This window comes from Tetrao urogallus, assembly GCF_951394365.1.
Source record: "Tetrao urogallus genome assembly, chromosome: 19".
Lineage (NCBI taxonomy): Eukaryota > Metazoa > Chordata > Aves > Galliformes > Phasianidae > Tetrao > Tetrao urogallus.
The window spans coordinates 6,701,111-6,715,788 of record NC_136832.1 but is presented as its reverse complement, the minus strand read 5'-3'; the positions used below and the strand labels follow the sequence as shown (position 1 = coordinate 6,715,788).

At 46.5% G+C, this 14,678-nt stretch overlaps 1 protein-coding gene across 1 annotated transcript in view; it reads right to left on the bottom strand.

Annotated features, from left to right (window-relative positions):
* CFAP77 (cilia and flagella associated protein 77) overlaps positions 1-14,678 on the bottom strand; it is a gene marked incomplete at both ends in the record, with an annotated part of 51,665 nt that overhangs the window by 14,141 nt on the left and 22,846 nt on the right. Inside the window, 2 exons of the mRNA XM_079544590.1 lie at positions 6,315-6,543; positions 6,957-7,056. Coding sequence (XP_079400716.1) covers positions 6,315-6,543; positions 6,957-7,056 — 329 coding nt within the window. The remainder of the gene's footprint in view (positions 1-6,314; positions 6,544-6,956; positions 7,057-14,678) is intronic.

Genomic DNA, 14,678 nt, shown 5'->3' with positions numbered 1-14,678 from the left:
TTATTTCTTTTAATTGTTTGTGGGTTTTGCATAACAGTGAATGGCAGAAGAGGGGTATGCAGTTAGGGGTGAATTCTTGACTTTGAAATTTGTATAAAAGGTCACTTACAATTTGTTAACGCTTTCACAAAAATGAATTCAATTAGCAGCTCCAGAAGTCCCTGCGCACACGTGCATGCGTGTTTGCAAGAAGAGGGAGGGATGGAGAAACAAGCAGAGCACGAATGCAATGGCTCTTCATTTTCCTAGGAAGCTCATGGACTATACAGCAATGTTATAGGCCCCTTACAGTTTTATGCTCTTCTAAATAGGTCCTGGCAATAAACCCATGGAGAGGCCCAAAAGATCATTTTTAAATGATCTCCACTTGTCCTCGCTTTCCATTAACCACTGAAGAAAATAACAAGAGAAAAATTGGTAGAGAACACTTGGGGACCAATTTTTTTTGCAGTCTTTGCAAACTCTCATTGAAATAGTGGGTGTCTCACCCGCGTGGCAGCAGTGGGATCCATGCGCTGAAGCACTGATTACTCTGAATTCTGGACTTTCTTTACAATCCTTGTAATTTGGACGAACACCAATATAAATTATTTCACTGTGGGCAGCCAATAAGGCAGTGGCTTCTTCCAAGTGTCAGAGGATCTGTTATTTTGCTCAGAGGGCTCGTATGTACAGAACAGTAAAAAGAATAAAATCCATTGTAAACATGCACTTTAAAAGATTTATCAGATACTCATAGCTGTACTTAAGAGCACACATGGTTACAAGAACACCAATTTGCTTTACTATTCCCTCTCAGGCCAAGAGTGAGATGTATACTTGTAACAGTCCTGACTGCGCACAAGGAAACGTGTCTTGAAGCAAAGATACCAAACCAGCTCTGACCTATTAAATAACCAGCTTCACAAGCTGCAGTCTGTGCACTAGCATTGATTTTGGGGGGTTGGAGATGCCCTGTGGCTGATTTAGTTGAAGGTTATTTAGATCTGTCTGCAGTAAATTTCTCTCTCCTGACTTGAAATTGCGTTGTTCTCCAAGAAACCCAGGTGGGACCTGGCTTTGGGGCAGAGCTGTTCCAGCAAACACAGGCCATCCTGATGGGCATTCCATTTGGGAGGAAATGATTCCCCCTGAATGTCTCCTGAACACCATAACGCTGAGTGGAACAAATCGAAGGACCAGCTCTTCCCCTTGACCTCCTGTTTACACTCAAACCTTTCTGGTCAGGCCACTGCCTTTGCAGGGGGAAAGAAGTCCACAGGGGCAATGAGTGGCTTTAGTTCGTAAAAGTTTTTTTGTAAAAGCCAGCCCTATTGATAGGGAGGGACTGTATAGGAGTGTGAATTATTTCCTACTCAGCATAATGCACTTAGCAATTAGGGATCAAAATCTTTGCTCTTCATATCTTTTTTTCCTAGCTCCCTTATGGCCAACCCTGACCTGCCTGTTTTCCTCTTCACCCTAAAGCCTGAAGGAATTAAGTTATTCACTGCAGCTGCAGGATGGCCAACATCTGTGTGGTGCATTCAGGGTCACTGCAGGCCTGTGTGCAGCAGTGGGCACACAGCAGAGCAACCCAGGCAGCAGTGAAAGCATGCACAGCAATGTGAGCACATCACAGCCTGGAAGGTGTCCAACGCAAAGAAATGACTCTTGAAATAGAAATTCTTATCTTAGCAATGTGAGAATGGTGGCAGACGCACAAAGTGTCTTCTGTGGTGGAGCTGGGTAGGATATGCAATTATCTGAACTGATGGGAGGCCTGTTTTATTTTTTATTTTTTTAACTTGGTTGCATTTTTTGGTCTCTTCAGCCTGACTTTCAGTCTCTGTGTAATATTTTTATAATTTTTCTTTGTCAGTCCTCGGATGTTTTGTTTTTTTTCTCCATAAAACATTGGTTTGCCCCAGTGTGGGGGAGGCTCTGTGGCTTTACACGTTATTTGTTCTGCTTCCAATTGACTGCAGACCAAGGGTTGCTATAGCATTCATCTTCCTTGCCTGCCCACCTCTTCCTGATGGGTTCTTTATGGGAAAAATCTGGATAGCTGGACTTTTCTTTCTGCCTGCAGGGCTATACGTTAATGACCTGAAATGCTCTCTAAGTGTTTCAAAAAATAGGTCTGCTAATGCATTTTGTGTGCCAGAGAGATGCTGGGAATATTAAAGCAGCATTTGGGACAGCCTTCTAAACTTTGTTCTGGCTGCGTGCAAACAGCACGGGCATTTTGGGACGAAAGGCCACTTACAAAGCACAGGTATGAGCACTGAAACCTCTCTTCTTGGGGAAGGTGAAAGATAAGGACAGAGCAGCCAGGTATGCCAGGAAGCTGCAGGAGTACCCAGTGTTAACAGCTGAGCTGCTAAAGGCCACTGAGACAATTGTCAGCAGAGCATCAGGCCGCTGCAAATGATACGAAGGAAAGAGGAGGTACTGGGTAACTGATGCCTTTGGTTAGTGATGTCAATTTGGAGAGGAGAGACTGCAGTGAAGAAATGCTTTGGAGGGATGAGTTTGCTGCAGAAACACAGTGAAAGCAGCTGGTGAAGAATAAAGACTGGTTGTAGAGAATGGGAGGCGGACTGGTAGGAGGAAAGAAGTTAGAAGGAAAATGGGATGTGAAATTCAGGAAAGGGATGGCTAAAGTGAAGGCGGGCAGTAGGGGGGACCCTGCTGGAGATGTGGGGATGACAGAGTGCCAGGGAAATCCTGCCAGCACACCCAAGGTCAGCCCAACCTACAGGCCAACTGCCAAGTGGATGGCAGCATGGCTCAGGCAGGGTTATGGCCATGCAGGGTTTGAGGGAGGTGCAGGTGTAGGATGGCAGAAAATCCTGTCTGCATGGTCCTTGTGTCCAGGAATGTGTGCAGGGATGTGGAAAGCAGAATTAGCAAACTTGCACTAAGAAACAAGGAGTAAAGAAAGGCTTTTCTCTAAAAGCAGCCCTGGAAATGCTGGACTGTGTTCATGCTCAGAATGTACTCTGCACTGCTGGAATTTGTCCCTGGCTCCTGGGGATAAAACTTGTGCTTGGGGTACCAACCGTGTGCTGGGATGTTTTGCCTTCAAACTCTATGTGTGACCTTGTGCAAATCAATATAATTTAAAATCGGGCTGTGGACAGCATCCCTATCTTTTATGTGGCTTATGGTTCCAAAAATGATAGTTTAATACCCGCTAATTTCAATGCATGTAAGTTTCAATCAGAAAAGTTGGGGAGGGCTGAATGTTTGCCTTGATATTTACTGGGGGTTTCCGAGTGCTGTATTGACACCAGTAAAGATCCTGCAGGTCTTCACAGCCCCTCTGTGTTTTTGGGTCCCCAGTGCCAGCAGGACTCAATCCACTGAGCACCTTGCCTCCTCCCTTTTGTGGAACACTACATGAAGAGGCTGGGAGTGAACACAGCTGCTATTAGCACAGTGCGGGAGGTTATTTTAAGTGGAAGGACAGAGGACTTGAGTGCAGAACAGCAATCCTGTGCTGCAAATGTCTTATAGCTACACAACATGCCCCACGCTAAGAGCCTGCATTGATAGGACAGGCTCATCTCCTGGAGTATCACTATGGCTATTTTCCTTGAAAGAAGATCTGTAGCTGTTTTTGCAGCTGGAAAGCAGGCTGGGGCAGGTGGAACTGAATGCATTTGCACTGCAGCACGGCTGTTACTCCAGTGCCTGCACCCAGTGGGCATATGCTCTTGCAAATCGTGGCTTCCACGAGGCGGCTCTTGTAGAGATCAGAAGCTGGAGTGTGAATCAGAGGAGCCTGGCTGGAGGTTGCCCCGTGGGGCGAGCTGGGACCCCACTGCATCCTCGTTACTGCTGACCTTGGCACGAGTGCTGCCTGCTGATGGATCAGCTATGGAGCTGGACAAGCCCTTGGGGAACTGCTGCATTATCTATTATCGTCCCATCAGTGCCTCCCCTGACCCCTCCCAGCTTCGAATGCCACAGGCATCAGGGAGGGAATAAATCTTTGTCTGATACCGAGAGAGAGAGGGAGCGAGAGCAGGAAAAAGGAGAGATGAAAAATGTCCTTTTTATGACTCTCACAACAAAGCTGCCACATGATTCGTAGCAAACATTTCTCTGGGAAGAGGGAGGGAGAGAATGGGGAGAATCAGCAAAAAAGCAGAGCTGCTTCTCTCCCCTGGAAGGTGCCCACAGGGAATTAATAGAGAGTGGGCATGGGTGACCTTTGAAGGTAAATATCCTGTGCAAGGAAACGGGCCCCAGAGCCTCAGAAAGCTCTCACCAATGCCTGTGAGGTGCCTGGTGAGATGCTCCATGCAGCACACATCCACCAGAACGGAAAGCAGAAAGTGATCTGTGCTAGAGGGAGCAGCAGGGCCAGGGTGTGATTAATAAGGCACTAATAGCAACCCCAGCATTTATCTCGGCTTGTTTCCATGCAGGATGATTCAGGAGGGCTTGTACTCACGAGCCTGGGGACGGCTCCTGACCTTGGTGTCTTTGGGACACTTGGGTACCTTCAGCAGTGCTCGCTCCTCGGCTGCACCATCTGTGCTGTGCCTTGGGCAGGGGGACATCACACACTGTTCTCAGTGGGAAAACTTTGGAGGTCTTTATCCAAGTGGATGTTATTAAAGGCAAGCAAGAGCTTGGTGAGATGGAAAGGGGCTGCCTGCTACTGATGTCTCCCTTTTTGCCCCTAGACAAGCATGTACCTTAACAGCAAGCATATTCCCAATTGGCAATAAGAAACAGTTATACAGAGCTTGGAGTCCAAAAGCAGGAGAGCACTGACAGCCAGTTGATTTTTAGCAGAGAGGGTCTTGCTGAAACAGATCTGTGGTGACTGGGAGACCCCAGATGGGAGTGCTCACCCACATGGGTGTCTTTAACTTGTCGGTCATGAAAAGGGAGTTAAATTCCCCACTTTTACCCAAATGGCTGTAACAGCTCCTTGGTGATGCTGGTAATTTGATTTTGTCTATAACGTGCTTTTAAAGTTAGGGGATAAATACAATCAGCCTGCATAAAAGGTAGCTATTAAGGAGCAGACAAGTTGCACGATAATAACTTTAAATTAAAAGCCCTTTCTCACTACTTCTGTGGTTGTGGGGTCTGCAGATTTTCCTTAAAACTTTTGGAACGTGCCTAGACTTCTTACAGGCAGCCATTTAACCTCCGTTTATGAAGAAATAAAGCAAAATTGATGTTGATTTTGGTCTACATTGGGGGATACTTTTGCAACATAAAAGCCCTTTTGCCTGCAATTTGCAGAGCAGCCCTGTCACATTGGTGAGGGCTGATACTGATAAAGATAAAGCTTTATAGCTGGGGCATTTGCAGCTAACAGCAAGCTAATGCTGCATTTTCATTTTGATGCAATTAATGTTAATGTCTGCTACGAAAATTGTCATTAAATACCATTTTAAAATCCATTCAATTTGCATATGCAAAGCCCATTTACTATCATGTAAAATACACAGTGCAGTTCATCATGTCTTTTCTCTAGAATTTGTTGCTGTTATTTTGCTGGTAGTGATTATTATCTAGCTCTTAAAATGAAACCTAATGTCTAGTCCAGACCTGCACAGAGCAAGAGAAGTCTGCGCTCCAGTAGCATTGGGGCTGCTTTGGAGACCTTTTTTGGAGGTTTTAGTATTTGTTTGCATTGGAATTGAACTGGCTTTTCCAGGGCACCCTGTGTACTGCAGCCCCTTTGTGCTGCTGTAGAGGACAGGTGTCTGGGGGTCAGGCTGAGCAGGGTGCTTGTTTTCCCCCACAGAACCCCTGTTCACAACTGCTCATGAGAAATCAGCACAGTGGATAATCAGGAATTGGAGTCTGAGTGACTTGTCAAATGGGTCACTTTTTCCACTTCTAAATGCTGGGTGGTGATCTAGCAAGTATGAGAGACTGGGATAAAGAATCTGAACTCATCCTTAATTGCACAAGAGTATTTCAACCCTTGTGAGCAGGTAGAAATGCTGCTGCTCTGCCTCAGCCTCACTTGCTGACCAGGGAAGCGTTATTCTGGCTTACAGCTCTCTGCTCCTTTAAGTCAAAGGATTGACATATAACATTTGAAAGGTTTCCAAGCTTGTATTAAGAGGTGAACTGGGGATGTGTTGTGGCATGCGGACCAGATTTAGGCAGGTGACTGTGAAGGATGGAACCAGGCAGGAAGGCCTGCAAGTAACGTTATGACTCCATCACAGCATGTCTGGTCTTGGGTCACTTCTCTCTTGGGGACTGAGCTGGCTGAGATGTGAGAGTGTTGCAAATATGAAGGTAGGAATGGATAACGTCATTCTGAGAAGGGCCTGAGCTTTCCTCCTTACCGTGCTGGGATGCCATAGGTCCTGTCTGCAGGTACATGAGGAGGAGATCTCCTAAAGCGGCTGTATTCGTCGTCTTTGCACCGAATGTCCTTGGCCTTGTAGTACAAGTTAAACTCCCGGGCTGTGGTATACCCAGCCTTCAGAGCACCACGGTTCATGGTGATGAAGTCTCGGGGCATATTCTGAGTTAAATTCGTCCTAGGCTTTATTGTGTTCCAGTGGCCTATTGCTGGAAACGAAAGGAAATGTGAGGCAAAGAGAAAAAGGTGAGGGTAACTTTTATCTGGGGAGACAGGACGGTGCAAGGTTTGTGTGCCAGGTCTGAGGGCCTCAGCAAGTTTGATTTCATAGGGTAATCCCTGAGAGCACACAGTAGCAGTCCTCTTGAGTTACGAAGTGGCCATATATATGTTGCACTCTTGCAGTTGCCATACCCTTCTCTGCTTGGGGTTTGTGTGATCCAATAGATATTTCCAAGGTGATGGGCAAGATTTACCAATCGCCAAGAAATTTGGGTAATATTAATGGAAGTGGGTGAATGTTGTTTTTTCAGCCCCAGCTTTCTGAGAAGTAATGAGGAGCATTGGGAAGGAGAGCCCCTGTTAGCATTAGGACTTGTATATTTTAGTAGCACTGCCATACCTTCAGGGACTCCTCCATCTGTCCTTTCGATGTACAGCCCGTATGAAAAATCCAAGCCTGGCAGCGTATAGCAGTTTCTCAGAGGCTTTCCCAGTTCTGCCTGTGGAAGAATGAGATTAAAGAAGAAGAATAAAGACCTTGCTTGATGAGCTGCACCCTCTGAAAACAAAATCATGTATAGAACATGGCCATGAGCGCCTGCAGAGGCTCTCACTGCTCTTGGCACCAGATGGATCCCACTGCCCAGACCCAAGCACAAAGGAGATCTCATAGCTGTGAGGCTTCCTCAGGCCTGGAGCCTGTGGGATGCTGAATTTGGCACAGATTCACAACTGAGTTACAAGGTGATCCAGCCATGCTGGAAATCATGGCTTGGACAATATGTACGATTTCAATCTAATTGTTTGACTAATTTCTCCTTTGGCCAGGGTGCCCAGCCATGGTGGGCAGATAGAATTTTTTTTTTTTTAATTAATTTATTTTTTTCAGCAGCTGACCTTAGATATCCTTTAAAGTATTTCACTTCCAAGTTGTTCGCTCCATAAACTCTCCCAAATGCAATCACACTGCCACTCCTGCCTGGGAATAATCAAGGCGCAAGGCATGTTGCGGTGGGATAAGGGCGATGAAGGAGGGGGAGCAGAGCTTGGGATTTATAGCACAGAAAAGAAGAGAACTTGAGCTCAGTAATCTCATTTCTATTTAGTTTCAAAATGAACTCTTACCCAGCCCATGTGTATCCCAGCCTGGTGTTGTCTGTGGGATTAACTGACCTCCCTTCACCCCTTTGTCCCAGCCCTCCCATCTCCATGGTGAAGTCACTGCAGGATGTGTGTGTCTTGAAACCTTATTGCCGCTTGAAAGAGAGGCCATGGAGAAGGGAAGGGTGAGAGCAGCCGGGCTGTGTGTGTTCCTGCTGGGGAGAGGGAGCAGAGCAAGGCATTCAGCTCCTTGCAGCCCTGAGGCATGGGGTGGGTGCCTTGGGATGGGTTATTTTCCATGGGAAGCCTGTTGAGGAAGATAGGGTTGTAAGTGTTGGGGCAAATAGCAATGTTGAAATACTGCTCTGTGGCTGAGATCTCTGTGTCTGCAAAGCCACATCGCAGGGCTTCAGGTACAGCTGGGCATTGGCTTCCCAGGTCTGGGAGGGAAATCCTGCACCCTGGGGCCGTTAAATCCAACCACTCATGGCACTGTGGAACTGATGTGGTATCCCTGTGATTCCCAGCAGCACAAGCTCACCAGAAAATGAATTTTCTGGACTTACTAAGATCCTTTGGTAAACTCCATCAGCCTATTGCCCTCTGCAAGGCTATGGATCCTTTGCTGCGAGCAAACACGAGCAATGAGCTACTTGAAAGCAACCAGCTCAGCTACCTGCTCGAACCTGTGCATAACATGGCTGCTTTTTCCCCACTGCCTCCCACAGACCTCTGGCAGAGGAAGGGACCATTCCTTGCAGATGTGTGCAGCGATGGCAGCAAGAGGGCTTTTAGCACTGCTGCCATTGAAATATCGCGCGGCGGTGCTAAACCATATGTGCACGCTGGGTGTGAGTCAGGGAGCTCACGCAAAACGCATAAACTGGTGCCAGGAGTGATAAAGGAGCTTTCAGTGTTGATCTATTTCTCTGGTATTTACAGGCATTCGTACGGCAGCTATTTTTAGGGGGAGTTGTCACTGATCTTGCAGGGAAATTGAACAGCGTTGTTCAGATGCGCAAGCAAAGGCTTTACCCAGGGCTCACATTCTGATCCTGGGTCAGCTGAGCGAGGCCAAGAATCTGCTGCTGGGGGGAAGGTGTGGCAGGTGGGAGGAAATTGCTGAGAAGCTGCAGGAAAGGAGAGGCAAAGTGGCTTCCAGACCTCAGAATGCACAACTCTGTAGAACAGAAGAAATTCCCTTTTGCAGAGCGCGTGATGTTACCTCAAAATGAGCGTGTGCTGTTTCTTCTTACGATCAGGTGGCAGTTTACAGTCGCTTTGCACTGAATAAATAAAGTTGAAGGTGCTGGATAATTAATTAAAAAAAAAATCTGGTCCAATATGTTGAACAGGGAGAGAATCGGCAGCTCTGAAGAAAACCAATGGGCTCAGAGGACTCTGGCTGCATGCCAAGGGTTTTACCCACAAAAGCAAAGAAGGGGAAGGATGTAGCAGGAATGAATCCTGCTGAGTGTAATCAAAGATTAGCCGTTCTCATTCATAAATTAGCAAAACGCTGTTGCAACCTCACGGGCTGGTTTCCTTTGCTTGTCCTCGGGCAATGTAGGTGTGCTGTGCCATGAGCTGTGGTGGGAGAGAGCCAAAGTTGGTGCAGAAGGTCCTTTTTTTCCTCCCCAGCTCCAGCACTGCTTCCTGTGTTCGGGTTTAGACTGTCACAAAGCTGCTTGGCTGGAATACAGATCTGTCTGACAGCTGTGCCCATCAGCAGACAACTTCATTAAACCTCATTAAGATGTCATTTCTCTGCCTTATTTCCCACCTCTTGGCTCTAATTAAAACCGTCTCTCTCTGCATCCCAGGCGGTCCTAATTTTCTCTGGGTACCTTCTGCAAGTTTTCTCCCTTTATGACCTCAGTGAGGAAAATCAGGCATCTTAAACACTGTTTATCTAGCCCGTTCACAAACACAACTCCAGGCTTTTTCCTGAAACACTCCCAGTGCATCCTGCAGAGACCGCCTCTTCCCGGGCCTGCAAGAAATGTGTGCTGAGGCTCTGCTTTCTAAAACTCTCTTTAAGGGCTCAGCTCATGCATCCCTTCCCCCTGAGCAGGGTGATTCTAATTTTTGAACCAGGGGTGTGTGTTCTGTGCTTGGAGGACGCTGCTCCAAGCAGTGCAGTGCTGGAGCTGTGTGGTCAGTGAGATGCCCTGGTTGGCTGCAGTGCTGGGAGTACTGAACTCCCTTGCTCTTCCCAGGTAGGTTCCCATTCATGCAGCCCTGGATTTGGGTTTGAGTGTCTGATGGTGTTGGAAAATGTTTGATGCAAAGCAAAAGCTGGGCTTGGAAGCGGATCTGTGTGTGAGGAGAGCTGGGTGAGCCGCAAAAGAGCAGAGAAGTAAAGGAACTTGCAGGCTTGCTGTAAACCTCATTTATGTTCCATCCCCTGGCATTTATGATCCATCAACACACACTGCATTAATTTGCTAAAGATGGCTGAGATAGAGAGGGGTGAGGCACCTGCCTGTGTGCAGAGGGGTACGATGAGAGATGGAGGCCTTTTAATCCATGCATCTCCTGCAGCCCTTTGGGAGGAGATGCTGGGCAGATTCACAGATCCCCTCTTCTCCAGCTCAGCAGGGGTGCCCCATCCCCTCCCCATCAGCTCCGTCCTGCCGATGGATGCCTGCAAACCCGCTGCATTTCCAACCCGGCAGGCCCTGCTTCCTTTCCTACCTTCTGTTCCACTTTTCATTACACCCCCTTGTACAGTAAAGCCTCCCGTCACGCTGCCATTACTATTATTATTGCAGATTTACTGCACTTGCAGAGTGAAGTGATGGCAGTGACAAGGCCCAGCATTTTTCCCTCCTTCCCCCCGCGACAGCTTGAAATCAAGCCCTTCATTTGCATTTACATGATCTTGCTGTGCAGCTTATGAGATCGGGAGATTTATTTGCTACTTAGCTTGATGTTTGATTACACTCTAAGAAGGCAGTGAGCTACAAAGTGCAGGGATACATCAGAACTGAGCTACTGAAAGCCTCTGGGGGACAGTAACTCAACATCAGGTTTAGGTAGATGAGAAAGGGAATGTTCAGTGTTTTGAGAAAGGCAAATTTGATCAGCTTTTTTTTTTTTTTTTAAAGGTGAAAAACTTATTTTTCCATCTCTCACAAAAATGGTTGGGAAAACAAGAATGGTATTAAAATGCACGTGAAAATCTGGATGTGTTGATGCAGAAGAAGTCCAAGCAGGGCTGGCGGCTGCTGGGCTGCGTGCTGCTAAGTGCTGTTAACTTCCCCTCCCAGGAAGATTATTAATAATAAGTTGGCACTTATCTTTGAAGATTCTCATAAGCATTAAAGGTCAAAGACGAAGGAAGTTTTGCTTGATGAAGGACCACAAAAGCTGGCCCTGATTTATTAAACTTCGGAATGTGCCACCAAGTGATGATCCTGCTGTAACAGCTGGGGAAACTGAGGTAGGGAATGAATGTGTCTGTGACTAATGGCAAAGGGAGTGGGGGTTGGATGGGGGAAATCAGGAGTGTGGCCGTGTTCAGGCTGAGACAACACTGGGTTGTGAGCCTTCCAGAGCACAGGGAGATGGCTGGGCAAGCAGCTCTCGTGGAGTCCAGCAAGAAAAACGCTTGTTGGTCTGACATATGCAGCTGGACTCCTGACACTACAAACCCTCCAGACAGGGCAGGGATGCTGCTAACCCAGCTACGCGTGGTTTTTGAGCAGCCTACACTGACGTGCTCCTGACTGATCCACCTCAGGTGTGTGAATTTCAGAACTGCCCTCCCCTCTGGAAGCGATGTTTTGCACAAGGCTGGCTGCAGGAGGTTGTGTGAACAGTGGGACACAGGTGTCCCCTCACTGGGTCAGACACAGCTGCACACACAGGCTGCAGGGGGCACTTTTACCCTGGGGGCTTTCCCTACACAAGCTCAGCTTGCCCCCCCCCCCTCTGTTCTATACTCAAGGACAGGACCTGCTGCAGCAGGGTGGAATCACTGATAACCAAAGATCCCCGGCACAGAATTCTACGTCTGTAGAAAGACACCTCTATCTGGTACTGTAGCTTTGCTTGCAAACTTTGTACTTATGCTATTACAATTAATCATTTAGAACTTAAGAAAGAGTATACCCCATTACATAAAAGACTCCAGCAGTGATCTTTATCCAACTTGTAAAATGGGCAGACTTGATGCGACTGAATAATTTTCCTCTCATCTGCACAAAATCATGAATGCAAGTCATACTTGGAGCCTGAAGTGAACACTGTGAGACCAGCCTATAATTACCAAAATAGAAAAAAAGAACAGCGTTTTCTAATGAATGACAAGCCACTAGGTGGAAATCTAATTTGGTCTAATTAAGCAGCCTTTGTGAGGATTTGTCTTTAGATGAAAAGAGGGAGCCAAAGAGATCTAAATGCAAATGAACTCTATCGTTTTGGTTTTAAAGGGCCAGGCAGATATGAAAGTATTCGCCTATGTAAGACTTTCATTTGTTTTCATGGGCTCATTCACCTTCCAGGTTTCCCTTGAAAAATATTTTGTGCCCCCACGTTCCTGGGCTCTGGATACTGGTTGCTGTTTATTGAGTTAAAACACAGTATGCTGTTTGAAAGGTAACTTTTGAACTGTAGAGCACTGCAAATATTAAGGCTTGATTTCTCTGCAACAGAGCTGCATCTTTCAGCTGTTTGCAAATGGTTGTGGACAAAAACATTCTTTGCTGGGGAGCCAGATCTAAGATCTACTGCTTTTGCTGCAAGGCTCTGTATAACTCAGGGGGCACCTGCAGGACCCTAAGCTCTTCCTCAGAGTCTCTGTGTCAGTACAAATCAGTCCAGCACTGATAAATCACCGCCACCTCACCCCACTGTGCTGCTTCTTCCAACAGTCCCAATGCTGGGAGCTGGCAGCCTGAGTATGGCCCAAAGGCTGAGAGTCGCAGAGGGGTTTGACTGTAATTGAGATGCAAATATTGGAAATTATCTTCTCCTGCTCTGTTAAATCTGCTTCTGAGTTAAAGATAAGTTTGTGTCTATGTAAGGTTTCATGCCAGTACTGAAGGTCAAAGAAGCCTCTGTGTTTCTGGAGTGGGTGTCAAGCCATGACGAAGCAGTGCATGCTATTCATAAAACAAAGCTGTAGGCAGGAAGGAGATGTTATTTAGGATAAATGAAGATGTGTGCAGCTCATGGTTGCTGCTAACCTGGGGTCTGACCTGCACCTCAACCCCAGAGCTACAGCCATCACCCATCTCTGGTGTGAGGAATGAGCACGGGACGGATGTGGGGGAAGTGGCAGAGATGTTTGGGGCAGGGAAGATTCTGCCCCACTGGGAATTCTGACACCAAATTCAGCTGGAGAACACTGTTGCTCAGCTCCTGTTGGCTTCAGAGGGAGCACTGTAGTTTACCTGTGAGCGGGATTTGGGTTAGTTGGTGGCTGAGACAACATTCTATAAATGTTAAAGAGATGGGATGGAATGTTAAATGGAAAAAAAAGTTCCCTTAGAGCAGTTACGACCTTTTCTCTGTGCTTCATCCTAAGTAATATCTTTTCTATAAGCCTCCCCATCTGTTACTCCGAGAAAAATCTCTTTATGTTCTCAGGGCCAGATGTTGTTTGAGTTTATGTGCAGGACAGCTCAACTCAGTGAAGCTGCTTTTTATGCCATGTAACTTGCTGGCGTCTCCTTCAGCTCCATACAGGTAGTTTTAATTTCCTCCTCCCAAATTTCTTTGGGTCCCTATAGAAAATATTAGGCAAAGATCTGCCAGCATGGCATCCATATACTCACAGTGACATTTAAGGAGTTGAATGCAAATGAGAATGTGGCTCTGTGTGTTTTTGAGCAGACCGAATATGGCCGTATTCCCGACACAGCAAAACAGTTTCTTGGTGGCATAGGTCTGATTTCAGGGCCAAATCCAACCCTCACTCAAATGAGATGCTGGCTGCCCTCATCTTGCAGCACAATTTGCCTGAAGTCAGTACAGCTGTGGTTCCTGCCAGGACAAGGCATTCAATATCTTGTACTAGCAGACAACTTGCTAACTTTGGGCAAGTTTTTGGTTTAAGAATCTCCCTGCCTTCACTCAAGGAGAAGCTCTAATCTCTGATCACAGATGCAGGAACTTTGTACCTTCAGTCACTTCACATACAGAATAATCTCCATTTTCATTAGAGAATAGATAAAAGTTTTTGCTGCTTAAAAAAAAAAAAAAGATGCTGTTTCTTTAATGTAATAAAATCTCAGCAGGACAGAATGTCTTTACTAGACTATCCCCCACTATTCCCATAAGAAATCAAATATAATCCTATTTAAGAAGCTTTAAATAATTTTGAGCTTCCATATTGACTTATTAAAATGCAGCTTAAAAAACGCCTTCCTTGCAATCCCTTTACAAGGGTCAGGGATATAAAATTTGAAGAAATACGATTAGTAGATCAGTTGGAAAGATATCTGCAGCAGCTCCTGGTTTTATTCCTTAAAGTGCCCTTCTAGGAGGAAAGGTGATTCTGTCACACAGTGGCACCATCTCCCTCGGGAGCTGAGACCCTTACTTCCTAGCTGTACCTCCTGCCCCTCCACCCAAAGCATTTCATGGGTTTTTCTTGAACACGAAGAGCTCTTGCAGGGAGGATTGAAGAGTTTGTGTCCTCATAGCGCAGCAAAATAGAAGCTGATCAGGCTCAAGGTGCAGAGGAAGCCAGTTGTGCTTTTGCCCATCCATTTGTTGGTGCCAAAGACCAAGTGATGGTAATACAGATGCAAATATGTCATGGAGGAAAGGGACACTGCAGAGCTATTGTGAGCATGAGCTCACGTTGGCCCACATCGCTTTCTTTTTACTGCCTGGAAACTGTTAGGGAGGAAGAGCTCCTGTAAGCTTCCAGATTTTGGAGTGGGACGACCCCTTTTCACTTTCTGAATGTGCTCTATGTGCTCATTTCTATGTGCTCACATCCAGGCCTGTTGACTTGGGAAGAACTGGAGCCGTAACCAAGAGTGCTAGAAAAATTAGCTGAAAGTCT